Genomic DNA, 27,522 nt, shown 5'->3' with positions numbered 1-27,522 from the left:
AACCTGTCAATGCTGAGTTAGAATTATACCAAGATCCATATTTGCAACATGCAACTCTTTGAAGAATACTCAAACTGTCCACTGCAGTCAGATTGTGCTTTCAAAGACAGATCTCTTCCTCCACCTACTGGCCGAGGGTTTCAGCAGCGCATGTTTAAATATGAGCCTAGATGCAGAGTTAATTATTGGTGGTCAATAGTCTATGACTAGCTTTAATAACTGTTGTTGTATTCAGTAGTTTGGCTTATAGTTTGTCAAATTATAGCCTAGCCTAAAGCATGTAAATATATTTGGCTACTTCAATCTATGTTAAGACTCCTATTCACTGGTCTGCGTAAGTCAAAAAAAAAAAAAAAATCTATCAGTCAACTTTATTTATATAGCGCTTTTACAATGACGATTGTTTCAAAGCAGCTTCACAGTGTTAAACAGAACAATATTGCAACTAAATTTGATTTGGCTGTAGGCTACAGTCATTCTGGAGAAAACAGTGGTTATTAGCTTATTTTAATTTATCATAGAGCGAATGCTGGCCTATCTGTATTATAGTTTATAGAATTAAATAAGACCTAATTAATTAATTTTATTTGTATATTTAGTTGAATAATTTGGATCATAATTTTAGTGTCCCCAACTGAGCAAGCCGAGCTAAAGGCTTGTAGGCCTAATAAATAATAATACAAAATAAATTTTAATAAATAAATAAAATAATAATAATAATAGATTGAAAAACAAAGCAGTATAGGCTATTGATGCAGAATATGTGATTTGTTAAATTCGTTAAATGCAACACCTCAACAATGCTCAGTTTACCCCCTTGAGTTTTTAAGCTCTTTACCTAAATTCTCACTCAAAAAATGTAGGCTACCTCTTCAATATATTTTTGGTGGTAAATAATACATGCTTTATGTGCTCACAATATAATATAGCCATATCAATTTAGCCCAATATTTGTGTTAATATTATTAATCAGACGTTTCATCTTTAGGTCATCTTTATTTTGCACATTTGGCCACACCCCCAAAAATATGGTATGAGATAAAAAGTGACAAACATTCACGTAACACTGCATGGTCTCAGAGACATTAACAAAAACATATATAAACAGGCCTAGCCACTATATTTCACATAGATATTTATCTTTCTATGAGCTATGAAAATCCGTTCTTCAAAATATGATTTTTGATGTAGAAGTAGACTTTTGCTGGGTGTATATTTAGTTCTAGGAAAGATCTTAATTAAAGGTGTGCAATAAATCTGACTCAGCACAGCACGGCCCCAGTGTTACGTCGAGGCAGAGGCCGTATCCAAGTCCGTAACTACAAACCTCATCATCATCATCATCCTCAACAACATGGCGCCAGCGTACAGCTGGACTGCACATAGACGCCACGGCACTTCTTCAACAAGTTACTTCACTCACTAAACGCAGCGTCGCGAAGGTTTTTGTAGCTTTTCTTTTTACTTTTATTCTTATCCAGTTCGTTTGTTCTCTTTGACAACCAAAGATCAACCTTTTTGGTAATCGTGGTCTCCAAAACTCACCTGCCTAGCGAAAAGAACATACAGTTCTGGACTCACTGTTGCTGTTTTTCTCAAAGTGAAAGGAAAGTGAGGACTGAGATTACGCGGACGGGAAAATTACTTTTTTACACAAAAACAAGCCATGTAACTGCTCAAAAGGCTTTTCTTCAGAGGACATGCATCTAAACATGAGCGAAAATAACTGTCCACTTGAAGAAAGAGATAGAGACAGACTTCCTCCAATACTGAACCATGTAAGTATTTTTCTGCATTTTCAAATAGGCTATTACTGACTATTGGGGGGGGGGGGGGGGGGGGGTGATTACGTTACCATCAATGCAAGGTTTTTTTTTTTTTTTACACAATTAATGTAAATAATTATTTAATTTTTTATGCATCACTGCTTTTGACTTAATGGAAATTTGAGACAACACACTTTATGTAGTATATGAAGTCAGTAAAATTAAATATTCATGGTAATATAATTCATAATTCACGTGCAGCGTACTTTCTCCTAGCGAGTTTGTATTTTCTTAATGTTGAAAGCACACAGAATAGCCAATGTTTCGTTTCTGCAAAACACTGATGCTTCTGGTTACGCAATGAGTGACATAATCTCAATTAACAAGGTCTTGTTTTCCTCCACTATTGTTTAAATCGGTTTTAATGTATTTTAATTTTATTTTTAGTCTCTAACTGATACTGCTTTTTATTCAGATATTTGAATAAGGGGGAGGGGCGTATTTTAGTTTCTTATTTTGCTCAGTTGGATGTTAATCTGTCAGTTTAGTGTGGTATAGAACATAGTTTATTGTAGTATGTTTTCAGTGCTATATGCACTTTTTTTTTTATCAGCAGTATACTGCAGCACAGGTTTTTTTCTAGAAATATTGGAATATAATGTGGATTGTTTCATCAGCAGACCTTGGATCGTGGACCGAAGCTCCCTTTCCCCTCTTATGGAAGCTTTATCTCCACCCTGAGTCACAAAAGAGAGTCAGGAAGCCAAAGTTTCTCTTCTCCATTCCTGCTACCTGCAGTTAAACAAGGTCAGACCTCTTCCAGCCACTAATTCTTTATCTGGCTAATTCTGGTTAGATAATTTGATTATCAAATACACCCACAGTCTGTGCTTTAGGTCTACAAGCTGGTAACACAAGCAATGGCTTAAAAAATATATGCATGGGTGATTTAAAGGTAATTCCCTTTTTCAACACAGGGCAAAAAACTAATTGCATTTCAAAGCTGTCGATTCGGCTGCTTTGAATTAATAACCACTTCACTGTTTTAAGCAGATGTTTTCCTTTCTTTGTCTTGGAGATCAAAGATGTTTGAAACATGTCTATGTGATGCATTCATCTTCAAGTCTCTGACAAGGCACAAGTGTGTTCACGTCCAAAATTTATTTTGCACAGATGAGCTGGGGGTTTGTTATGAAGACACTACACAGGCCGGGGGCTTGACGTAGTGCTAAAGCTTGTTAAATATCTCACTTTACCCTGTAAATTCGCTGGCTGAACCTGTGAAAACATCAGTTGTTCCTAACTCTAGTCCACAAGTACAAGTAGTTTTGTGAATTTTAACTCATCTGCCTTATTCAGTGCATTTATTAAGAATGAAGGACTGGGGTGCCTTTAAATATAATAACAGTTTGTGCTGATGGTAATTGCATGTTACTAGGTAGTTGTTGAGATGCTGAGAGTCATTGTTTAGATGGTTGATTTTGATAAGGTAATTGTTATCTGGAGAGTGCTTGCAAAAATCCCTTTGGAGAGCATAATAAATGGTCCACCTTGCTCATATTGTGAGCTGCTGTCTAATTCATTTTATGTGTGTTTTCAGTGAGAGAGCTTCCCCCAATATGTCCAGATGTGAGACAGAAGCATCGTATCTCTATTGATGTTCTCCCTCCAGAGGTGAAGGCTCGTTTTTTCTCAGAACCCATTATTCCCATTCGAACCAAAACCGCCAAAGAGTTTCAGTACGTACTTCTCCTTCTCTCAGTCACCTGCAGTATTCCCAGATTTGTTACAGTATGTTTAACTGTGTCTTTGTCTGGCTGCAGGGATGATGTTGAAAGGGCAACTATCTCAGGGGATTGGAAACAAGTTCATGATTTCTACTTGACCACATTTGACTCATTTTTGGAACTTAATGGTGCCTTTAAGGTGTGTTGAAGCTCCCAATAGAATGTGTTGTTAATTTTTCAAGTTTTAGTTTTTTGGTCACACTACATACTAGGTGTCTTTAACTACAATGTACATTACATAAAAAATAACTGTTAGGTAGAATGTAATTATTGTGATCATGCTGCATTGCAAATTTGTCAAGTCAAGTCAGCTATATAAATAAAGTTTTTTAAAAACACATTTGCTGCTATGCTGAAGAGGGATACGGGTTAGGTTATGGACAGGTTTCATGGTATAGTTATGCTTGTCATAGGTTGAGTTAAGATGTAAGGGAAGGGTCAGTGTAATTACAGAAATGAATTACAGCTATAAGCTGCACTATTTTTAAACAAATACAATGTAAAACATGCACAATAAGTGCATTGTGTCAAATACAATTTTAATGTTAGTACATAGTAGTTTTACTATGGTAGTTTTACTTGATGTACTATGGTATTACTAATACCATAAAATGTGTTTTATTTAGACTTTTGAATAATGGTAATTTTATGAATGAAATTATTACTTTTAAGTATAGCCAATGTTTTTAATAAGAGCTCTTGGAAGTAGGTGAAAAACGTAACTGTGAAAGTCAGGAAAGGAAGAAAACATTTTGAACATTTTAGTCTCCAAATGAGTCAATGAGCTCATTCAGGGAGTAAAAAACAACATCTGCGTATGGTTTCATCAGAAAATGTTATTCTTATATGCGGTTAATGTTTTACCATCCATTTTATATGGGGAAGTATATATAAAATGCATCATGTAAGATAGAAAGTGTGACTAATTTTTTATATTGTAATGCTCCTTAGAAAGAAGCAAATGCTCCCTTCAACACCATTGAAGACTCAGGAATAAACATCAAATTTGTCAACATTGTTTATGATGCATTGCTCCACACGGTACGTATCCAGTCAATTCTGACTGAAGTTCTCTTATAATTGAATTACACAGTGAGCCATTGTGCTCAGTCTGTTGTTTTGAATTTTTAACAAAATTGGTTTAATCTGACTAATTTGCAGCCCGCGGACACACAGAAATCAGTCCTGAAGGGAATTATTAATAGCTTATTAAGAGAATGGAAAGGGTGAGTAGCGCGTTGTGCTCCCTCACTGAAGCACTAAAAGAGGACATAAAGTCTTTGCAGAAAATTGCGATTAAAAAGAATCACTGTCAGCTCTGTTTCTGTATTTTTAGGCCCCGCACAAAGGATGACCTTAGAGCGTATTTTGTTCTTGTGCAGGTAATGCCATTTTTTTTTTTTTACACACTTTGGGTTTTCTTTTTGTTCATAAAGAAATGCTTGATATTCTTTTATCTCTTAAGAAAGCATTATTTTACTATGTTGTTTTCTTTTTCTATAAATTTCTGGCTTGATGAGTTCAGTTTTAATGAAGGTACTTTAAAACTACTTAAAAGCTATCAGAATTTAAGTTTTTTTTTTAAGGAGCTTCAGAACAAGCTACTTACAAAAAAGTAGCTTACTACATTGATGCTATTTATTAGGACAGTATTCTAAATGTATAAAAAATAATAAGATAATGTTTCTTGTTATAATCAGAGCATTAATTATTGTTTAGTTTTTATTGTCATAATACAACTAAAAATACAAACTGGTGGTCCTAGAGGCTCTAGGAGTGGCTCAGAATGAGGAGGTCTACCATTTGGAATGAAGGTCGTGGGCATGTGCAAAACTACTGTGTTATATACAATCCGTTATGCATGTGAAAAACACAAAGGCGCCCCTCTGTGGCTTATTTCTTTCAAATTTCTTACAGGCCCAACAAGTTTTCTTCCGATCAGCCTCCGTTAACCTTGTCTGATATTTTTATTGGATGACAGCAGCCGTGATTTTTGTTGTTGTTGAGATATGCCAATGTCCTCGTAGACAATTGTGGCACCTTGGACAAAGACCATATGGTCAAATACCAGGTTTTATAGCTATAGATGTTTTAGTTTTCTTCTGACTTTATAGCACCACCAAGTGCCCAGTAGCCATGTCCTTTTTCATGCGACCACAGACAGAGTCCATACATAGGCGTACCAAGTTTGAGGAAAATATCTTATTCCAATAAAGAGGGATAGCTGTTTTAGTTAAAGTGGCCACTGCAAATTTGAACGTTTTGGAGTTATCAATTTTATTGATAATTATTGACTCAGACTCCAGAGACTCTTTCTGCAGGACTAGGAAGGACTCAAATCTAGGACTAGGAAAACCTGGGTTTACAAAAGTAGGTTTTTAAAATACAGAAAAATACCCCAAAATTTGAGAGGCTGCTCACTGCAGAAAAAATGGATGGAGCTTATGTGTAGCCTCCCCTCTCTAGACATTCAGTGAGGAGGAGCAAATGCAATTTGGGTCTAATGGGTGAAGCAAGATATCCAACCACACCCTAACCCTACTCTATTCCGCCACACCAATAGATGTCCAGGGAAGTTGAGCTGGACATCATTTGACTCTGCAGTGAACACCACTTGGATTTCGCACTTGAGCCTGTGATGAACGGTTTAGACATTGAACCATTGCATACTTTTGATCGCTGTAGCGCCATCATCAGGCAGATTGGGGAAGTCCTTGGTACCATCCCTCAAAGTTTCAAGTCTCTACGACTAACGGTTTGGTCTGCCCGGTCACTTTTAGGAGAGAATGCCAATCCTTTGAAATTCTAACAAGTAGAATAGTTCACGCAACAAAAAAAGATGTGGGACAGCAGCACTGATCAGATTCATATATTTAATCTGAATCTTAGTCGATCTACAGTATGCATTGATTAATTAAGTAAACCATATGAATCTACTGATTCACCATAATGAATCATTCTCCTAACACCTAATAAATATGTGAGTGAGAGAAGATAGTTTAGGAATATAGCCTCAACTTGCTTAAAAAGCTTCTTGCGCAATACAATGTGATTAACAAATAGTGTTGTTGAGTTTTGATGTTCATTGGAAAACATTTTTTGAGAATAGCTGAGATACTGTCACACTACCAAAAAAGTTAGCGTCTTTTAGTTACTTTTTAAGTCCTTTAGATACCAATCTACCCAACACTGCTGATCTCTTCACCCCTCTTCCTAGTGACCAAACCCATTCCATTAATTCAAAATTGCCTTCATTACACAGAACCCAAAGACATATGCTACTTTCTGTAATACCTGTAATTTCCCTTTGCAATCCAAAGCAGTTATCTGCGTACGATCGTATGGATGTGCACTTATACAAGAAAATTGCTCTAATCTGTCTTTGAGTTGCCCTTTGTGTTGGCAGCAATGTTAAACACCCCAGGCTGAGTAAGAGGCGAACTGGAGTTGCAGGAAACTCTTGATATCCTCTCTCACCACATGGCCCATTGACTCCAGCCATAGCTCTGCTCTAGTGCAGACAGATCGTGAGCTAAGTGTTTACTTCACACATGACCAGTGCAGGCTGGCCTGGAACTGTCCAAATAAGGACACAGCAACTGGATTTAAGCCTGGGAAGCCGTGGGCAGTGAAAGAGACGGTGGCTTGGTTAGCTATAGGATTCAGTTTGTTCTGGGGTTTCAGCTTTATGAAGAAAAAAATTCTCTCCATTTGATTGGGGCTCAGTGGTGGGAGTTAGACGTTTTGATAAACAGAAGCATGTATAGATGTCATCTCCGCATATAGCGTAATTCATCTCCAGACTGTTGATGGGCTCCCTGACCTACATTTTCATGGAGGACATGGTGAAATTGAAAAGCAGAGGCAATTATTGGGCTGATCTGTCTGCCACTAATGTCAGTCAGCCTCTGTATTATTTGCGTTCACTGTGCCGAAGGAAGGGATGAGATCATGCTGGAGAGGAAAAGAGCTGGTTTCCGCTGCAATGCCACTTCTTATTAAAAGCCAGACTTCTTTCTCTGCTCCTAAACGAAAAGTTATATTTCCTTTTTGAAGTTTGCTGAAATGCTTCTCTGTGTCGCAGAACCCTCAGTACACCAGCCCAGCCACATATGTCATCTATGCACACTTACTGAGGCAAATAGCAGCCCTGGCTGAAGCGGACCACCATTTCCTGATGCACTGGTTTAAAAAGTGAGTTCTATGCAGCCAGTCTGTACAAGAGAGCAATTCACAATGGAAAAAGTCTTGCTTCTTTTGTTTTCAAATAATATATTTATTTTAAATAAAATGTGCAGTTAATACAATTTATGTAATTAAAATACACTGCCATTTTTTAAGAATTTGATGCTTGACCACATTTCTTTTAAATAAATGTGCTTTTTTATTTTAAGTAGTTGGGATTTTAATTGTAAAATGGTAGCACTTTACAATAAGGTTGTATTAGTTACCATTATTTAATGCATTAGTGATCATGAACTAACCATGAACAACACCTCTGTTCAGCATTAGTTCATTTTTGTTAACATTAGTTAATAAAAATACAGCTGTTCATGGTTTGTTCACAGTGCATTAACTAATGTTAACAAGGTTTTAATAATGCATTAGTAAATGTTGAAATTACAGTGGGTACGGAAAGAATTCATTCCCCCTCACATTTTTCACTCTGTTATATTGCAGCCATTTGGTAAAATCATTTAACCCTTTTAAAGACCTAGAACTTTTTTGGGGTGCCTGACGTGCCTCTACTTTTCCTTGTTTTACCAGTTAGCATCAAGTGCTATATATCATTTTAAACAGGATAACCTGAAGTTTCCATCTAGCTCATTTGATGTCCCAGTTTTACATTTAATTATTCTGAGAATGGATTTAATTAATATAATTTCAAGAAAAAAACGGCTGCGAAAATGTGGTATTTTTACTGTGAACTCAAACAGAACATCATGAAGTTTGGATTTTTTCCTTAAAAAAAGTTAGACTTGGTTGTTTTAGACGTCCAGATGAAATTTTGTCTACATGTAACAATCCCTCAGCAATTTATTATAACATTATTCTAGGCGTTTCTAGATTTTGAGTGAAAACAGGTGTATTTTATTTACTGACAATGTGTCCTAAAAAGTTTAAAGAGTAAAGTAAATAGAAAGATTATTATATAATAACAACACTGAAACAAACATTTTTTTCAGAGAAATATATTATAATTTGAACATGAAAAAGTTGTGACCAACAAACTGCAATAAAATATACTGAGGCTTTGTTTACACACGGGCGGCTATTTTCATAAACAGACATTTCAACCTCTCCGCAAATAATCTTCTCAAACAGAAATTGAGGAAAATACTGAGTGAAAATTGTGTACAACACAAACTATATACAAATAGAGAAATATACTAACCTGTGTGTGCTGTGCTATATGAGAGAGTGCTCTGCACTCATTTATTTCTGTTGTTTACATTTAGTTATTTATGTTAATTTTACATTCATTCAATTTTTCAGAGAAACGTGATTGGTGGTTCAAAAGACCAAACACTGTGTTTATTGGTTGAGTTGATGACAGTTTCAATTAATCTGGGCCTATGTAATGTAATCCCTATGGAAAGCGGAGATTCTACTCTTTACAGTGCAGTTTACAGCATGCAGATTGGATTAGCGGTTTAAAAGTTAATCAAAATTTTAGAACGATAATTATTTTTAGCCGCGGCCGGCTGTCTCTGTCTTTAAGGGTTACATTTTTTTTTTCTTTCTCAATGTACGCACAGCAACCCATTTTGACAGGAAAACAGAACTGTTGACATTTTTGCAGATTTATATATAAAAAAACTGAAATGTTACATGGTCCTAAGTATTCAGACCCTTTACCGTGACACTCGTATATTAAACCCAGGTGCTTTCCATTTTTTCTGATCATTCTTTGAGATGGTTCTACACCTTCATTTGTGTCCAGGTGTGTTTGATTATACGTATTGAACTTGATTAGGAAAGCCACACACCTGTCTATATAAGACCTTACAGCTCACAGTGCATGTCAGAGCAAATGAGAATCATGAGGTCAAAGGAATTGTGGCAAGGCACAGATCTGGCCATGGTTACAAAAACATTTTTTTGCTGCACTTAAGGTTCCTAAGAGCACAGTGGCCTCCAGAATCCTTAAATGGAAGACGTTTGGGACAACCAGAACCCTTCCTAGAGCTGGCCGTCTGCCCAAACTAAGCTATCAGGGTAGAAGAGCATTGCTGAGACAGGTTAAAAAAGAACCCAAAGATAACTGTAGCTGAACTCCAGAGATGCAGCCAGGAGATGGGAGAAAGTTGTAGAAAGTCAACCATCACTGCAGCCCTCCACCAGACGGAGTGGCCCGACAGAAGCCTCTCCTCAGTGTAAGACACATGAAAGCCCACATGGAGTTTGCTAAAAAACAAACACCTGAAGGACTCCAAGATAGTAAGAAATAAGATTATCTGGTCTAATGAGACCAAGATATAACTTTTTGGCCTTAATTCTAAGCGGTGTGTGTGGAGAACCAGACACTGCTCATCACCTGTCCAATACAGTCCCAACAGTGCAGCGTGGTGGTGGCAGCATCCTTCTGTGGGGGTGTTTTTCAGCTGCAGGGACAGGATGACTGGTTGCAATCAAGGGAAAGATGAGTGTGGCCAAGTACAGGGATATCCTAGATGAAAACCTTCTCCAGATTGCGCAAGGCCTCAGACTGGTCTGAAGGTTCACCTTTCATCAAGACAATGACCCTAAGCACGCAGCTTAAATAACGAAGGAGTGGCTTCACAACATCTATGTGACTGTTCTTGAATGGCCCAGCTGGAGCCCTGATTTAAACTCAATTGAGCATCTCTGGAGAGACCTGAAAATGGCTATCCACCAACATTTACATTCCAACCTGACACAACTGGAGAGGAGCTGCAAGGAGGAAGCGGATCCCCAAATCCAGGTGTGAAAAACTTGTTGCATCTTTCCCAAAAAGACTCATGGTAGTTTTAGATCAAAATGGTGCTTCTATTGAATACTGAGCAAAGGGTCTGAATACTTGGTCCCATGTGATATGTCAGTTTTTCTTTTTTTAATAAATCTGGAAAAATGTCAACAATTCTGTGTTTTTCTGTCAATATCGGGTGCTTTGTGTGAGAAAAAAATAACTTAATTTTAACAAATGGCTGCAATATAACAAAGTGTGAACCATTTAAGGGAGTCTGAATACTTTCCATACCTACTGTAACATGAATAAAGAAAAATAAATGCTGTATAAAGTGCAGTTCATTATTAGTTCGTTTACACAAACTGACTGTAAAAAAAAAAAGAAGTGTGTATGGATTGTATCTTTCTGTTTACGATGTTTCATCCTATAGGCTGCCTCAGAAACGCTTCAAACTTCTGGTGGAGCGATTGCAGCTCTTCATCACCACCCGCCTATTTCCTGCCAAGCCAGAAGAGTTGCCGCCCATGGTCAAATGCTCTTGGTGGATTCCCTCAGCCACTAAAGTCCTCTCCCTGCTTAGTGAGTACCATTGTACTAGCCACTAGGGAGGGCTTGGAGAAAGCCGAGATGCTTTCCCATATTATCAACTGTTTCTGAACAATAAAAAAAATCTAACATTGATCTTGTTTTAACAGATGCGGCAAACAGCATTTCCTGTTCCCCTATCATCCCTTTCACTGATTTCTACAACCTAACCCTCGATCACATAGACTTTATGGAGGATTACCACACGTGGCAGGCTCATGGAAATTCAAACAGGTGTGACAGCAAAAAAATCTACTTATTGTGTTCACATTGTATTGCGAAACACTTTTGCTGATATCGAGGTGTGATACAGGTAAAGTTAGGGACCAGTTAGGGTGATACATGTAAGTTTAAGGGTAGGGTTAGGGTAAAGGATGGGTCAACAGTGTAATTATAAATGTAACTACAGAAATTATTTACAGATTATATTACATACAGGTAATTTAAAAGTACAATGCAAAACATGTATGTACACAATAAGTGCATTGTATCAAATTATTAATTTAAATGTTAGTACATAGTTGTTAAGGCCACCTAATATAAATTGCGTCCATATTTACTGTATCCTTGTGCAAGGTGTCAATGGTTGTCTTTTGGACAACTGTCAAGTAGGTAGTCTTCCCCATGATTATGTAGCCTACAGAACTAGACTGAGAGACCATTTAAAGGCCTGTTTTGAGTTAATTAGCTGATTAGAGTTTGGCATCAGGTGTCTTCAGTATTGAAACTTTTCACAATTCTAAATTTCTGAGATACTGAATTTGGGATTTTCCTTAGTTGTCAGTTATAATCATCCAAATTGAAAGAAATAAACAATTGAAATATATCAGTATGTGTGTAATTAATGAATATTATACAAGTTTCAATTTTTGAATGGAATTAGTGAAATAAATATATTTTTGATGATATTCTAATTATATGACCAGCACGTGTATTTCGCAAATGAATACAACCTTAGTGAGCATAAGAAACTTCATAACAAATTATTGAATTGTAGTAAATGCTTAAAAAATAAATCACTATTTTTAATGGAATTGGAAAAATAAACCTTTGAATTTTACTCTGTGAATTCAAAGTTTTCATTTTAATAAAATCATGCACTTTTGCCTCATATGTAAATTTACCTTTTTGTAAGGATGCTGAGATACCTTTACCGACAAACAAGATCAAAATAATGATTTAGATTTTATACGTTTTGCAGTTTACACTAGTGGTCAACCAAAATCACTTGATTCATCAACCTGGTCTATCACTAGTGTAAATTTTAAACTCACCCCCCAGACAGTCATTTCTGATCTATATTTCCTCAGGTTCACCTTCTGTCAGTTCCCTTTCATCCTGTCCACAGTGGTAAAGAAGGCTATTATCCAGAGAGACTCTGAACAGCAGATGATCAGCATGGCCAGGGTGAGAATTCACAATGCATTCAGAGCTCTCGCTATTGACTTAAAAGGATAGTTCACCCTGAAATGGAAATAAAGCCATCTTTTACTCACCCTGCTGTTGTCACCCTGCTACTATCTTTTGCTGACCTCGAAAGCAGAATTTTAAAAAAAAACATCCTGTACGTGCTCCTTTGTATAATGGCAGTAAATATCAACCAGGCTTAAAGTTTACAAAAAGGATACAAAAGTATTATGCAATGACACAAAGAGCCCCATACATGGAAAGTGTTCAGTAGGCATAGTATAAGGTTTTGCGAGAAAGAAACCTTATTATTCAGTCAAAATACTGAGCTTGGCCATTACTCTCTCTTCCTGTGAGTGCGAACGGTTACTATAACTCGCACTGTTGTCATGGCACTCAGGATTTGCACACGCATGCACTATTTTGAGAAATCAGGCTTAATATAATATAATGTAAGGCTCTAATATAATGTAATATAACTTCTATAATGTAAATAATAAGAAATAATACAATAATACTAAGAAAATGTTGTGTACTGGTTGTTATGACAACATTGAGCGGCAGCTGACTGCTTGCACACACTCAGAGGAATGCACACATGGCCGAGCTCAGTATTTTGACTGAATAATAAGGTTTCCTTTTCACAAAAAGCTTATAGTATGCCTCCTGATCACTTTCCAAATATGGTGCAGAACCATCTCTCTGTCATTGTGTGATACTTTTGTGTCCTTGTGTTGTTAAGTTTTAGCCTATTCGCCATTCACTGCCGTTATATGAAGGAGTGCGTACAGGACGTTTTTTAAATTTCTGCTTTTGAGGTCCAAAAATTATAGAAGGACATATGGCATTGGAACAACAGCATGGTGAGTTAAAGGTGGCTTTATTTTCATTTCAGGGTGAATTATCCCTTTAAGATGAAAAAGGTACTGTCTGTCTGAGAGAATATCTTCTAGTCAGAGAGTATTTTCTGATAACAATCCTAGCATGGGTGGGGCAGCATAATCGCCATTCCTATGGCTCCTTCCCAAACATATGTGTAAAGACTGTCGGATAAACAGATGTGTGTCTAGAGAATAATGTCATCATACAACGTAAATAGACAGACATCATCTGTCTAAGAAATGTTAGAAAGAGAAATCTAACATTTAAGTAGAAATAGAAAGAGGCATGGAATAAAACCCAGTTGTGGCCATGTTCTGCAAACGTGTTTCTTTCAAGGGAATGTTAACTGATAAATGCATTCCTCTCTATGTCTAATGCAGCAAACCCTGGTGGACAAGGTCGCTCGCAGGCAGAGGGTGGATATGAGTCTGCTGTTTCTCAACATTAAAGTTAGGCGTCTGCAGCTGGTCAGTGACTCACTGGATGAGGTAACACTGCTCAGTCCAGTTCTGTAAATGTAGAATTTTGTCTATTCCTGGAGATGTTACCATAAGTTCCTTTGAACCACTGAAAACTATTTAGCTCCATAGGAGGAAAAACTTCTGTATGGGCTGCATTGCTCTGGATAAAGTAGCTCAAATCTACATTTTGTTTTCCTAGGCTGAAAGGATTTTCGGCTGAAAGGACTTTCAGCCAAAAGCATTTACATTATGTTCTGGAAAGTTCTAAGTCTGGCTAAGACTTAATTTGGAAAAATGGCCCCTCCATAAATGTGTTCCCTTTTTTAATAGCTTTCGAGAAAGCGGGCAGACCTGAAGAAAAAACTGAAAGTGACATTTGTTGGGGAAGCTGGGTTGGACATGGGTGGACTCACAAAAGAGTGGTTTCTTCTCCTGATTCGACAGATTTTTCACACAGACTATGGTAAGATGGTCAGGACAAATAGTGCCAGTCTTGGATGATATACAGCTGGTATATTTTCCCCGTAAAAATATCTAAGCATATATTTTCCGTGAGAGGCAAAATGAATAAAAATATTAAATGTTTACTTAACAAATATATCTCACTAACAAACTTTAATAATGTTTATGAAAAATGAAATTCACAATAGTTGAGCATTTAATACTCCAATCAGGCACTTTTCTAATGGTATGGCACTTATTAATATTGTAACACTAAATTATTAAAATATATGGTTAAACAGGGTGCTCTAATAAGAAAGTGTCTGTGTCTGAGACAGACTTCAAGCATCAGTCTTCCAGTCGTCAGTCGTTACTTCATTTGCCTATTTTATATTGATAGTGTGTATACATAAATAATACTTAGCTGGTTTCTGGTTATTCTGCTCATTAATGTTAATTGTTCTATTCGATGTCTGTGTGTCATGTTACAGGCATGTTCACGTATGTGAAGGAGTCCCAGTGTCATTGGTTCAGCAGCTGGAAATGTGACAACTACTCTGAGTTCCGATTGGTTGGAGCTGTATCCTTTCATTTCCCTGCAGTTTTTACAGTATAGGTGGTGACGTGTGGGTGTGACAGACTTAAAATAGTGCATAAATATAGAGTCTGCTCCCACTTGGCACACACTTCTGAGATTCATTCTCATCCTTCTGTTTTCTGGTGGGAAATGTATTTTCTGCCACCAATCTTTGCTATGATGATGTGAAAATAGAGCATATGCTATTTTTATGCCATGTGATTTCTAAATGTCAATTACACAGGGTTATAATGCAATATGACAGATATAGTTATGGTTGTTAAATGGCTTTGTAAATGATGTGGTGCATGGTGCAGGCACGTGTCAGTGTAGAGATTCGGTCCACATGGTGCTCTCGGGAATGTGTGAGGAGAGACACGGTGGCAGCCAAAGCTTGCCATGTCCTGTAGTTACCCCTCTAATTGCCCCCCTGGCTCGGGCTTCTTGAAACATGTGGCTGCCGTTCTAGCGTACGGCCTGGTCTCTTGAATTCTCTCTCCTGCAGCACAGAATTGCTGTGTCACATCAGTGAAAAATTATGAAATAAAGATTCTTTTGTTTTGTCCTGTTAGAAACAGCCAGGGCTCGGTTTGTGTTTTCTCATTACTGCAGTCCTCATGGAAACTGTCCCGTCTGTCTGCTCTCTCTCTCCCTCTCTCCCTCTCTCCCTCTCTCCCTCTCTCCCTCTCTCCCTCTCTCCCTCTCTCCCTCTCTCCCTCTCCTGAGCCGAGGACTTTTTTCCATTGCCCTCACTACACATATGGAGAGCACATGGGGTTGAGTTGTCAGCCACAGCTGAAAGCACTTACTTGTAGGGCTCTTCACTTTTTCCTCTAAATGTATTATACACCTGTTGGGTGTTCTTCCATGCATCTTACTGTGATGCTTTAGGTGATGTTGGGATATAAAAAAATATGAAAGAACCTGTGCACCACAGGCATTTCAACGGCTTCCTTCATCTTCAGTTGGTATTCAGTTGGGTTGCTTAAATAGATTACAATTCCATTTGCTGCTACTAGTCGCACAGAAAGAAGTTGAGTCCCAAATTATGTACTAAACACTATACCATCAGACATAACATTATGACTAATATTGTGTTGGTCACCCTTTGCTGCCAAAACAGCCCTGACCTGTCAAGGCATGGACACCAATAGACCCCTGAAGGTGTTCTGTGCTATCTGGCACTAAGATATTAGCAGCAGATCTGTAAATTGTAAGATGGGGCCTCTATGGATCAGACTTGTTTGTTCAGCACATCCAACAGATGTTTAATTGGAATGAGATCTGGTGAATTTGGAGGCTAAAAATCAACACCTCAAACTCACTGTGCTCCTCAAACTATTCCCGAATCAGTTATTGCTTTGTGGTAGGGTGCATTGTCCTGCTAAAAGAAATGGGAAAACCGTTTCCATGAAAGGGTGTACATGGTCGGCAATAATGCTTAGGGAGGTGGTACGTGTCAAAGTAAATTCCACATGGATGGCAGGACCCAAGGTTTCCCAGAAGAACATGCCCAAAGCCTTCGCTGGCTTGCCTTCTTCCCATAGTGCGTTATGGTGCCATGTGTTCCCCAGGTAAGCGATGCACATGCACCCAGCCATCCATGTGATGTAAATGAAAATGTGATTCATCAGACCAGGCCACCTCCTTCCATTGCTCTGTGGTCCAGTTGTGATGCTCACGTGCCCACTGTTGACACTTTCGGCAGTGGACAGGGGTCAGCATGTGACTGGTGCAGCCCCATACGCAACAAACTGTGATGCACTGTGTATTCTGACTCCTTTTTATCAGAACCAGCATTAACTTCTTGAGCGATTGGAGCTAGAGTAGCTTGTCTTTTTGATCGGACCACATGGGTCAGCGTGCATCACTGAGCCTTGGCCGCCCTTCCTTGGACCACTTTTGATACTGACTACCTCAGACCGGGAACACCCCACAAGAGCTGCCATTTTGGAGATTCTCTGAACCAATTTGGCTCTTGTCAAACTCTCAAATCCTAATGCTTGCCCATTTGTCCTGTTTTTAACACCTTGAGGACAAAATGTTTGCTTGCTGCCTAATATATCCCACCCAATAACAGGTGCTGTAATGAAGAGATAATCAGTGTTATTCACTTCACCTGTCAGTGTATACTGTGCACTGAACCATCTAGTGTATGGATTTATAAGGTTATTATATTATCCAACATCTGATAGTTGGTCTGATAGTCCCTTACCCTCAGCTACATAAGGAAAGCGGCAACAGTTGAGTACATGAAGTGTCCGGCTAATTAAGTGCATTATCTTTGTGTTTGTATTTCACTTTTTGAAAACTAAAAAGGAAAAAGTGTAAGGCAGGGTTCTGTCCATCAGTTGTTGGTTAGACAGAGGCACATCTGAAGCTGATTGTAAGAAAGGGGTGGGGTTAATGCAACAAAATGATTAGAGAAATCTGGCATACGTCACCAGAGAGAAGTCTGGCATGGGAGATTGAGTTATGATAAATTGATTTAAATTACAGATGTCAAAAGATGAAACATATTTTTATATATATATTCAAATTTAATGGATATATCCAGTTTTCTTTCTTGTGTTGGCATATTGAAAGTCATTAGTCAAAAGTGTGTGTGTTTAGGAGAGGGGCATTCTTATTTAAATGAGCACTAGTACTTTAGCATATAGAGCAGCTCTAGCCTTCAAGGTCCACTTACCTGCAGAGTTTAGTTCCAACCCTAATCAAACACACCTAATCAAGTGGCCCTATCCTATAATCATGTTTATACTACTGTTCAAAAGTTTGGGATTGGTAAAAATGTTGTCTTTTGCTCTTAATAAGTCTCATAAGTCTCTTATGTTCAGCAATGCTGTGTTTATTTGATAAAAATGTAATTCATTCGTGTGAGTAATTGTTGGGTTTTCATCAGCCCTTATTTCAGTCTTCAGAGACAGAAACAATTGATTAAATCAATATGCTGATTTGGTGCTGAAAAACATTTATCATTATCATCATTATTTTTGTTATTATAGTATATTTTGTTGAAACCATGATTTTAAATCGAATATAAAGTTTGAAAGAACAGCTTTTATTTGAAATATAAATATTCCTACATTATCAATGTATTTACTGTAACTTTCAATACATTTCATGGAATCCATTTGCAAAAAAGTATTTATTTATTTTAAAAGTCTTACTTACCCCAAACTTTTGAATGGTTTTCAAAAACCTTTTTTTTATTTTATTTTTTTATAAAATTTCAACTCTTAAAAAAGCATTGCAGTCATTAAATGTTTGCTTGGACATTGCAGTTGCATTAAATGACTAAAGCTCATTTGACTTTGCCTTAGATTATTAGACATGACAATTATAGAAAGCAGTGAGGAAGCTGCCTTTGGTTTCAGATGCAGCCATTGTGTAACAGAAGGCTGGAGGTGTATGTCAGGTCTGAATCTTTCCAGCTGTGTACACTTAACCCCATCTGTCAGCTTATGGGCTTGGCTGTGTATAACAGCATCACACTGGACATCCGCTTCCCCCCCTGTGTCTACAAGAAGCTGCTGACCCCGCCCATTGTGCCGTGTGACCTCGACACCCCCGTTGGCATGGCGACGCTCACCCTGGAGGACCTTCAGCAGATTATGCCTGTATGTACACAAGCTGTGACACACTTTGTGGTGTAATATTCAATCCAGCCAAATCCTGAAGAATACAGAGTTTGTCAGTCGCTGATGGGTGAACCACCAAATGTCATTGTTTAGTGTAACACATTTTTAGTGTGATTTAAAGTAAGGGTATCCAGCAGCCCATATAGCTTATATGTTCTATTTAGGACATTTCTCATTGTATGGTGACATTGAGCTCACTCATTCATATATAAACTGCATTGTTGTGTAAATGGCTGACAGAATATCACTCTCTGGAAGCAGAAATAGCTTTCACGTTATCGTTTGCACATCCATACTGTCATCCAGCCATCACGGGCTCACACACTCTTGTTGTCTAGTCTCTTGGATGCAATTAATAAGCCTCAGATGGTGCATTGTTCAGTAATAGCACTCTGTTGGCTTTCAGCTCTGCTGATAAAGTCATGCCTGTCTTGTGAATCTCACAAAGGCCTTTGAAGTATGTTTTTTTTTTTTCTTAACCCTTCAAATGCCAGTTTCTCGTGTTCTGTTTCTAATATAGCAAAATATCAAGTACAAAATGTCCAAAATTACTGTTACTTATCACTGGTAATTGTGAAACAAAATTGACATTTGATCAAAAGTGACATTTATAATATTGAAAATGATTACATTTTAAATGAATGATGTTCTTTTAAAGAATACTAAATAATTAAATTAATTTTTTGATTTTTTTTTAAACATTTACATTAATAAGAAATGTTAAATGAATTAAATTAAAAATTAATTTTTAAGAATCATGCCACACTGAGGTAATGGCTGATTAAATGTCTAATTGTTATTTTTTATTATTATTATTTATTTCACTATGATACTTTTTACTGTATTTTTTAGTCAAAGATAAAGCCTTTGTGAGCATAAGAGACTTTCCCCAAAAAAACATTACATTTTCTTAGTGACTCCAAACTTTACCCAACTGAATTGGGCTAGGCATTTGAAACCAACATGCAAAGCCACCACTGAAAAAAAAAACACACACATTTGTGCAATTGTACTTTTGACTCAAAACCTTCTAGTTAATGAGATACAAACACTGTAGCAAGCAACTTCACTGCTTGACAACTAGCCCTGGTCTCCCCTATACCATTACAGTTGTTTCTTAAAATTGTATATTATTAAACTTAGTAAGATAACAGACCAATTTTAAATACATTGAATTAAAAACACATCAGGCAATCATGGCTGAATGGTTCCAGTGTACTACTAAGCTTTAACAACATAACGATATGCCTGTTCAGATTCAGCCATTGCCTCTCCAGTGTCCAGCAGAGGGCACCCAATATTAGCTATTTCTTCTGAAGCAACACTCATTGTACACACTAGTATGTATGGAGAAATACAATATACAAGAGGTTGATTATGTTTTGAAAAACTAGCTAAGCTCCACTTTCACATTGATTTCCCTTAGCTCTCCCGTTACTGCAAAGTCAGATTTAAATGAGCCAGATGTTCTGTTTTAACGGTCTCTGGCTTCCTCCAAACTTACATAACGGCCTGCGGGCGTTGTTTGCTTCCTTGTTTCAAACTTTTTCCGAAGGTAATGTGGACGTGGAACCTCTAAAACTACTTTCTTAAAATTAAATATTTAAAAGCAAGATTTTCGCCTTTTGCCTCAAACAGCTAAACTGTCCTGTTTGTTATTATTTTATTAGACAAACTAAAAAGAAGTGCAGCCAACATAAAATGTAATGCTCTTCCAGTCACAGATACCTCACATAATGTCGCTTATGTTGAGACGTTATCATCTCTACTTTATTGTATTGTCAATACATTTTTTTTAAGTGTTCCTTCTAATGCAAAGTAGAAATACACATAAAAAGATTTAAATTCAGTACGTATGTCTTATTTAAGTGCTTCTGTGTGCATTTCAGGATCTTGCACATGGGCTTGGGGAACTCCTCAGCTATGAAGGAAACGTTGAAGAGGACTTCTACACCATGTTTCAGGTGAGTCCCCTCTAAACTTGACCTGTACAATCAGGGTGTTTGCTCTCAGACTTTTCTTTCCTTCCTGGGTATCTACGGTAATAGATAAGCATGTTTGTCTGGTTGAAGACATTCAGTAGACATTCAGTTTCGGTATGTTTTTCTCTAGGTTTTTCAGGAAGAACTCGGAGTGGTCAAGTCATATAATCTGAAACCAGGAGGGGACAAGATCCCTGTAACCAACCTAAACAGAAAAGGTGAGAAAGTTTCCACTTCCCAGTTATGTGCATTACTTGGTTTTCCCTTTTCAACATGAATTGCCAATGAATTCTCTTATTCCCGCTACTGAAGGATTGATCTGTTTGTCCCTGCACAGAATACGTCCAGCTCTACATTGATTTCCTGCTGAATAAGTCCATCTACAGGCAGTTTTCTGCTTTCTATCATGGGTTTCACAGCGTTTGTGCCTCAAATGCCCTGATGGTGAGTTTGCTGTTTAGTTTTGTCAGAAACCTCATTGCGTTGTAAATTAAAATGGATTTCTGAGAGGAATTCTCTGGAAGCAAGTGCTTAGAAGCCAAGAAACAGCTTGACATTTCACTCCAGCTAAATAATTTTTAACATTTAGTACTGTTGTGAGACACAGAAAGCTCTGGAATATTCTACTAGTGGGTTTCAGACAGAGCGAGTTTTAGGGGCAGGAAAGAGGGCAGGATCTGTTGGCCGTTTTGAATGTGTGTGTGTGTGTCTGTGTGTGTCTGTGTGTGTCTGTGTGTGTCTGTGTGTGCGACTGTGTGAAGGCTACATCTGTGTATGGGCCATCCCTTCCCCCTCTGTTGGAAGGGTGCCCTGTAACTGGGCCTGCTTTGTTTGTTCAATCTCCATACCGTATCCAGGCTCTTCTGCTACTGGCTGGGAGAGACCTCAGACTTCAAGGTCATATAGAATGAATACATAGATACTCCCAGAAAATTGCAAATCTCTTGCCCTGCTTAGCATGTCAATTGGAATCTGAACAAAGGCACAGTTTCTTGCAGACTTTGCACAGCTCATGAGTATTTCACTTAATAAGCTCTCCTCCATTCATTTAAAGGGGTTCTATTATGCCCTTTTGCGAAGACTTGATTTAGTTTTTTTGGGGTGTGTACTAGAATATGCTTTCATGCTTAATTGTTAAAACCCCCCACATTTTTCACATATTTAACATTACTACAGCCCCTTTCTCCCCAGTCTGGTTTGAACATGCCATGTAGTTTCTGTTTCGATGAAGCCCCTCCTTCCAAAATACGAAATGTGCTGTGATTGGTTAGCTTTAAGTTACCAAACATCCTGTTTTTCCAGGATATGTCCTGTTTTCAAGTCCTGTCCTGGCCCTAAAGTAACAATTTTCTATCCATACTTTTAAATGTATAGGAATCTTTGAGTAAACTTCAAGTATCATTTGAGTATCTCATTGCTCGGTCGAGTGTCTTGGTTTTTCGTTAATCAAAATATGGTCACCCTAGGTTAGCTGGCCCAGTGTTTTCTGATTTGCACCACTTCGAGAAATGTCACGCTCCTTACCATACCTGTGAGTTGCATCTGTTCAGGTGTAAATATTAAAGGAGTAGTTCACTTTAAACTGAAAATTACTCCATGATTTACTCACCCTCATGCCATCCTATGTGTATATGACTTTCTTAATTCTGATGAACACAATCAAAGTTATATTAATAAATATCCTGATGCTTCCAGGCTTTGTGATGGCAGAGATGGGGTCCATGGAGTTTGAAGCTCAAAAAGTGCATCCATCCATCATAAACTTGCTCCAGGGGGTTAATAAAGACCTTCTTAAGCGAATTGAAGGAGTTTTGTAAGAATAATTTACAAAGTTAAATATCTAAATTATGCCAGACCACCTTATGTATTCAACAAATTTTATTATACATTTTAGAGACAATGTTATACACAATTTCATCATGATATTTGATGAAAAACTATGGCAAAAACAAACAGTAATCGATCACAAAGCCATAGTTAATTTTCCTAACGGCGGTGAATAGTCTTACAAAAGTGAGAGCTTACAAAATCTGTGGTAAACACTATATCTACACTAATGTTGGCTAGCAGGCGAGCGGAGGCAAACAAAGTTGCCCTTTGTTCACATCGTAGTTACAACACAAAACATATAATTGGAACAAGTTACCTGGTTGCCTTAAAATTTTGAGTTCATTGAAATTAAAATTTTCAGTTAATACAATGAACATTTTTTGAGATTCGACAACGTTTATTAAAAGATTTTGTAAGCATATTGCGTAATTGTGTGTGTTATTTCTGATGACACAGTGAAACATGCCAAATAGTGCTAATTCATGACTTATAATTTTTTTCTGTGGTTCAGGTACAATAATATTTTGAGTTTCTATTTATTAAACAAATTTCCTTCATTGTATCAACTCAAAATTTTAGTGCAACCAGGTTACTTACTTTTTTAAGTTAAACCAACAAAAACCAACACATTTTTTACAGTGTAGAAAAACGCAACTACAAATAATAAGACATACTTACAAGTTGTGATAAACAACAGATTGTCTTGACAAAGTGGGAACTGGTCCATTTCAGGATTAGCTTTTGTGCGTAGCCTACATTGTTCTGTTCTCAGTAAAATGTACAGCACACAGAAAAACATTGGGGCTATAATCAGGTACAGTGTTTAAAATAAATTTGAAGATCTTTTTTATGCTCAAACAGCAACCTTAAACACTAACGACAGTTAAAAACATTCACTGCTATCTAAATGAACTGGCTACTTTATGAGAATATTTTTACATTGTTTTTTATACAGGTTTAAGTAATAATTTAATTAAATTATTTAATAAGTTACTCTGTAAGAAAAGAAAGTATAATAGAAAGTATAATAATCATTAATAATAATAATAATAATAGTTTTTTTTTACTTACAAATTATTAAGTTACATTTAATTTGTTTTAAATATCCATTGTAATTTAAAACAACCAAAACACTTTTCTTTTTTCATGACAAGCTGTTTTAGTGTGGGAATATGCCTTTATTGTGATTTATGGAAAACAATGTTTTGTATCAGCAGGACTTGAAGGTGTTTTGTTGTTGCTTATGCGTGTCGGTACTAGTTGACATTCCCTGCAGTTATCTGAGTTAATAGTTCTTAATTCAAATTCTTGTGTTTTAATACATGTTAAAGGAGTGTGTTTCAAACTGCACCCTGGAATAGCCTCTATAAGAAACCACATTTACCAATGCACATTTTCTTTTGTTAAAAAAAACACTGACTTTCAATGAACCTAAAACTACGGATAATATGTTCAGTGTTCAGATTAATGTGCATATTTTTTCTCTATGCACCAGAGCAAATATAAATTTCACGTATGTTTATCTTGGCGATGATTCAGCCTCAATTTAGACTTCCCAATATGGTGCTACTCCAGACTGCTCTCTTAATCAAGATATCCACACAGAAAAAAAAGTAAAGCAGAGGGAGAGTTATTTATTTCATCAGACCATTTTAAGGAATATTTAGCCTGTGAGTCATTGGTTTCTCTCTGGGTTCACTGAACTGCACAATCACCGGTTGCTTAGCTCAGTTTTTTCTCTCCGCATGTTGTAGGATTAGCTGTACATGTGTGGTTAACAGTGTGATGGTGGTGAAATAGTGTAACAACAAAAAGAGATAAGCATGATTTCAGACCTCATCTGGCCTGATTCCACTAGTCATGATCAACTTTAGACCCTCCCCGTCTTTAGTGATTACGCAACAGTTGACTGTGTCCCTGACTGCTTATGTAAGAGGCTCTATAACAGTAATATCTGACTCGCTGGTCCTGGTGTGGTGTGAGGAAGGGTGAAGGGAGGGGAAGGACGTGGCTGATCGGTTTGGACCATGGCTACCTATTTTGTGGCTTAAAGACCTATCTTTATCTTTTGGTCTCTTTTTCACACTGTCTGTCTGTTTCTCAACACACTGCACAGCATGGTCTGTGTACATGCAGGGCATGGCAGTAGAAGGGGAATCATGGTAATACCAACACAGAGTAATTTTCCTTTTCCAATTTTTTTTTAGTGGTGTGTATGGAATGTGTGATGCAAAACACAAATGAAAAACATTACGTATAATATGCAGTTTTGACTCGTTTTTATTTGAACTGAAATCTTACATTAAAGCCTTAATTTTTTTCTTGTTGATTGATGAACATTTAATTTGGTTTCACATGTTTTTAACATGTTGTGTCCAATTAAAACTATAAAGAATGCAAATGCTAGAATTATGATAAACATAAATTTGTCAGTAGGCAGGAACTTTAGATTGACATTAATTAATAAATGTATTATTGTCCATTACTAATTGAAACTCGTGTTTATTCATAATACATACTATTATTAGATAGTTGTAGAGCAGTTTGTTCATTAGGATTTGCAAAGTGTCGATTTCACTTTAAGGGGACTATGGCAGTACTATAAAGATTTTAAGGAATTAAATCTGTCATTTATGTAGCTCTTAAGGCCAGAAGAGGTTGAGATCCTGGTTTGTGGAAGTCCTAATCTGGACATGGGCTCTCTGCAGCGAGTGGTGCAATATGAAGGCTACAGCAAGACTGACCCCACCATCCGGTACATATCTTGTTTACAATTTGCTATAGTAATGCTTTCACATACATGTTTATCAGTGGAAAAGTGACTGTTCGCTCTGGTGTTGCAGGGCCTTCTGGGACGTGGTTCTCGCCTTTCCTTCGGAGCTGCAGAAGAAACTGCTCCACTTTACCACAGGAAGTGACCGCGTTCCTGTGGGGGGAATGGCCGACCTCAACTTCAAGATCTCCAAGATTGATGTCTCCACTGACTGGTAATCATCACAATAGCTGATTGCAGTGAAACCACTGCATGCATGTTCATTCTCTACAGTTTATTTATTCATCTTCTTTGCAGGCTCCCAGTGTCGCATACGTGCTTCAACCAGATCTGTCTACCTCCATACAAGAGCAAGAAAGAATTACGGCAAAAGTTAACTATTGCCATTTCAAATGCAGAGGGCTTCGGATTGGAGTAGATTATAGTTGTAGATCTGATAATCCAACTCATGACTGTATTCACTGAAAGATAATAGGCAGTGATTTATTTTATTTTATCAGCCAACATGGTTGTGCATCAATTTAATTAAGAATGTGTTTTAAATAATTTTAACATACATTTTTGGTAAAGAAATCAATTCTTTCATTCAGAAAGGATGCATTAAATTGACCAAAAGATGTTAAAGACAAAAGATTTAGGTTTATACACTTAATTTCCCAAAATGCATTGCATGCATCAAATATAAGTTATTTTCCACTTCCTGTCATGCCAATTCAAATTTCAAATCAGCTACCTGTGAGTGTGGTCCTTTCCGTTTACATCAGAACACATCAGGTACACATGAGGACAACGCACAGCAGTGATAATGTAAGCTCTAGATGTAAAGTTTCAGCAGTTGTATGTACAGTGTAGTATTATTTGCTGTGAACCAGGGTTTTATGATGAACCCAGTTAAGCTGTTCGTCTTTAGTTGTTATGTAATTTGGACTCCTCATTGCTGACTGCTTGAGTGAAGGATCGAACATTTTATGTGGTATTAGAATATGTGGATAATACAGACTATATTTGTTCGAGAAGCTCCATTGTGCTGCGATATGAAATTAAAATGTTAAGTATTTTCATTCAACATGTGCCTGGTCTAACGTCCCATGCTCCTGTTGAAAGTAGGTCAGTAAGGGGCTTGGTCTCAGCTAAAATAGCTTGGCAAACAGGCTGTCGAACTTGCCCAGCATTCTTAAAGAAACAGCGCTTTGTCTCCTGGGTTACAGAAGCCCACAGTTAATAAAAGCTTCTGTACGAAACGTTCCTTACTCAAGCATTCCCTCCGGTTCTGATGGGCTTTTAAAATGTAGCTGTTAATAAACTTTTTTAAATTAAGGTTTGTGTCTGAGCTAAAACATCATGGTTTTGTTGAGTATAGTTTTGTAATTGTCGACAACCCTTTCCAACCTCTTTTGGGCATGAAAGGAAGATTGGTAATGTAATTTTTGTGTGGGTGTGTGTGTGTGTGTGTGTGTGTCAGTGAATATTTTGTTGACTAGCCATAACATGGATGCATTTTTGTTTTTATGGTAATTAACAGCAGTATATGTCACAGTAACAACAACAAAAAGCATAATTTATTTAATTCTCTGCTTTGTGCCATCAGTTTTATGATTAATTTAGGACTCAATCCGAGGTCTTGTGATGCTGCAGTATGCTAGTAAATGACCTCTTACTAGTGGGGTGTACATCAGTCACCCTACTTATCCTGGCTTGGCTTGCGTAATTGGAATTGTAGGTGGTGTATTTTTGCATATTTGTGGCTAATCATGTCATGTGATTATCATTGGACTCATACAGTGGCTTTGTTTGTATTTATAACGTCTGTCAATCTGAATCACTCCAGTGTTCATGCTATGGTTTTATGTTCTCCAATGACTGAATACAAATGTATTTACCATGTATTTATTTCAACTTTGCTCATTCATTTTTAATGAATAAAGTTATACAGCAGTGTTTTTGTTTTGTTCTGTAATGTAAGAAAGATCCCTCAACTTGTATTTTTGTTAGCTTGGAGTTATTGCCACCTCCTGTCTAGAATGTGAGCCTAGAGCATTGCTTAAAAGTCTTAAGAAGAATCTGAAGGTCAAATAAAGAACTACAGAGCACAGTGAAAGCTGCCTACATTTCACCTAAGGCTCTTTAACTCTTTCCCCGCCAGCAAATTACCAGCCACTGCCAACGTTTTTGATCATATTCACAAAATTTTCATGGCCTCCAAAATATATTGTTGTATGAATATCCAAACATGCAATATGTCAGAAGAAATATCAGAGCCTCTGCTTTTAAACAACAACAAAAAACATTAATGCATTCTTTATGGATTAACACTTGATCGGATAAGTTTAATTTAAAAAAAAAAGAGCAATTTTGAGCAAAAAGCTGATGATCAAAACACAGATTGAGTCCCTCAATGCCCCTTAATGCTTGCACAGTACTCATCCTGTGTTGACATTTCATTCAATATTAGACAGTTT

The 27,522-nt window shown here is 37.2% G+C and overlaps 1 protein-coding gene across 2 annotated transcripts; it reads left to right on the top strand.

Moving 5' to 3' along the window:
• Positions 1–1,334: 1,334 nt before the first annotated feature.
• On the top strand, positions 1,335–27,001 carry hectd2 (HECT domain containing 2). Of its 2 annotated transcripts, none has more exons than XM_067429794.1 (21): positions 1,335–1,778; positions 2,447–2,573; positions 3,367–3,505; positions 3,590–3,692; positions 4,505–4,594; positions 4,715–4,779; positions 4,890–4,935; positions 7,638–7,747; positions 10,915–11,063; positions 11,180–11,303; positions 12,380–12,476; positions 13,739–13,846; positions 14,150–14,282; positions 14,752–14,840; positions 18,299–18,457; positions 20,368–20,442; positions 20,591–20,678; positions 20,798–20,904; positions 24,930–25,045; positions 25,134–25,277; positions 25,361–27,001. In XM_067429794.1, exons 1-21 carry the CDS (start codon positions 1,701–1,703, stop codon positions 25,479–25,481), a joined length of 2,268 nt encoding a protein of 755 aa, XP_067285895.1. In that variant the 5' UTR covers positions 1,335–1,700; the 3' UTR covers positions 25,482–27,001. The 2 variants fall into 2 exon arrangements, with proteins under 2 accessions (XP_067285895.1, XP_067285894.1); XM_067429793.1 differs by having other exon boundaries at positions 2,444–2,573.
• Positions 27,002–27,522: the final 521 nt, after the last annotated feature.

Source organism: Pseudorasbora parva, chromosome 21, assembly GCF_024679245.1.
Source record: "Pseudorasbora parva isolate DD20220531a chromosome 21, ASM2467924v1, whole genome shotgun sequence".
NCBI lineage: Eukaryota > Metazoa > Chordata > Actinopteri > Cypriniformes > Gobionidae > Pseudorasbora > Pseudorasbora parva.
The sequence above is the reverse complement of the archived record's forward strand: the minus strand, read 5'-3'. Positions and strand labels throughout refer to the sequence as shown.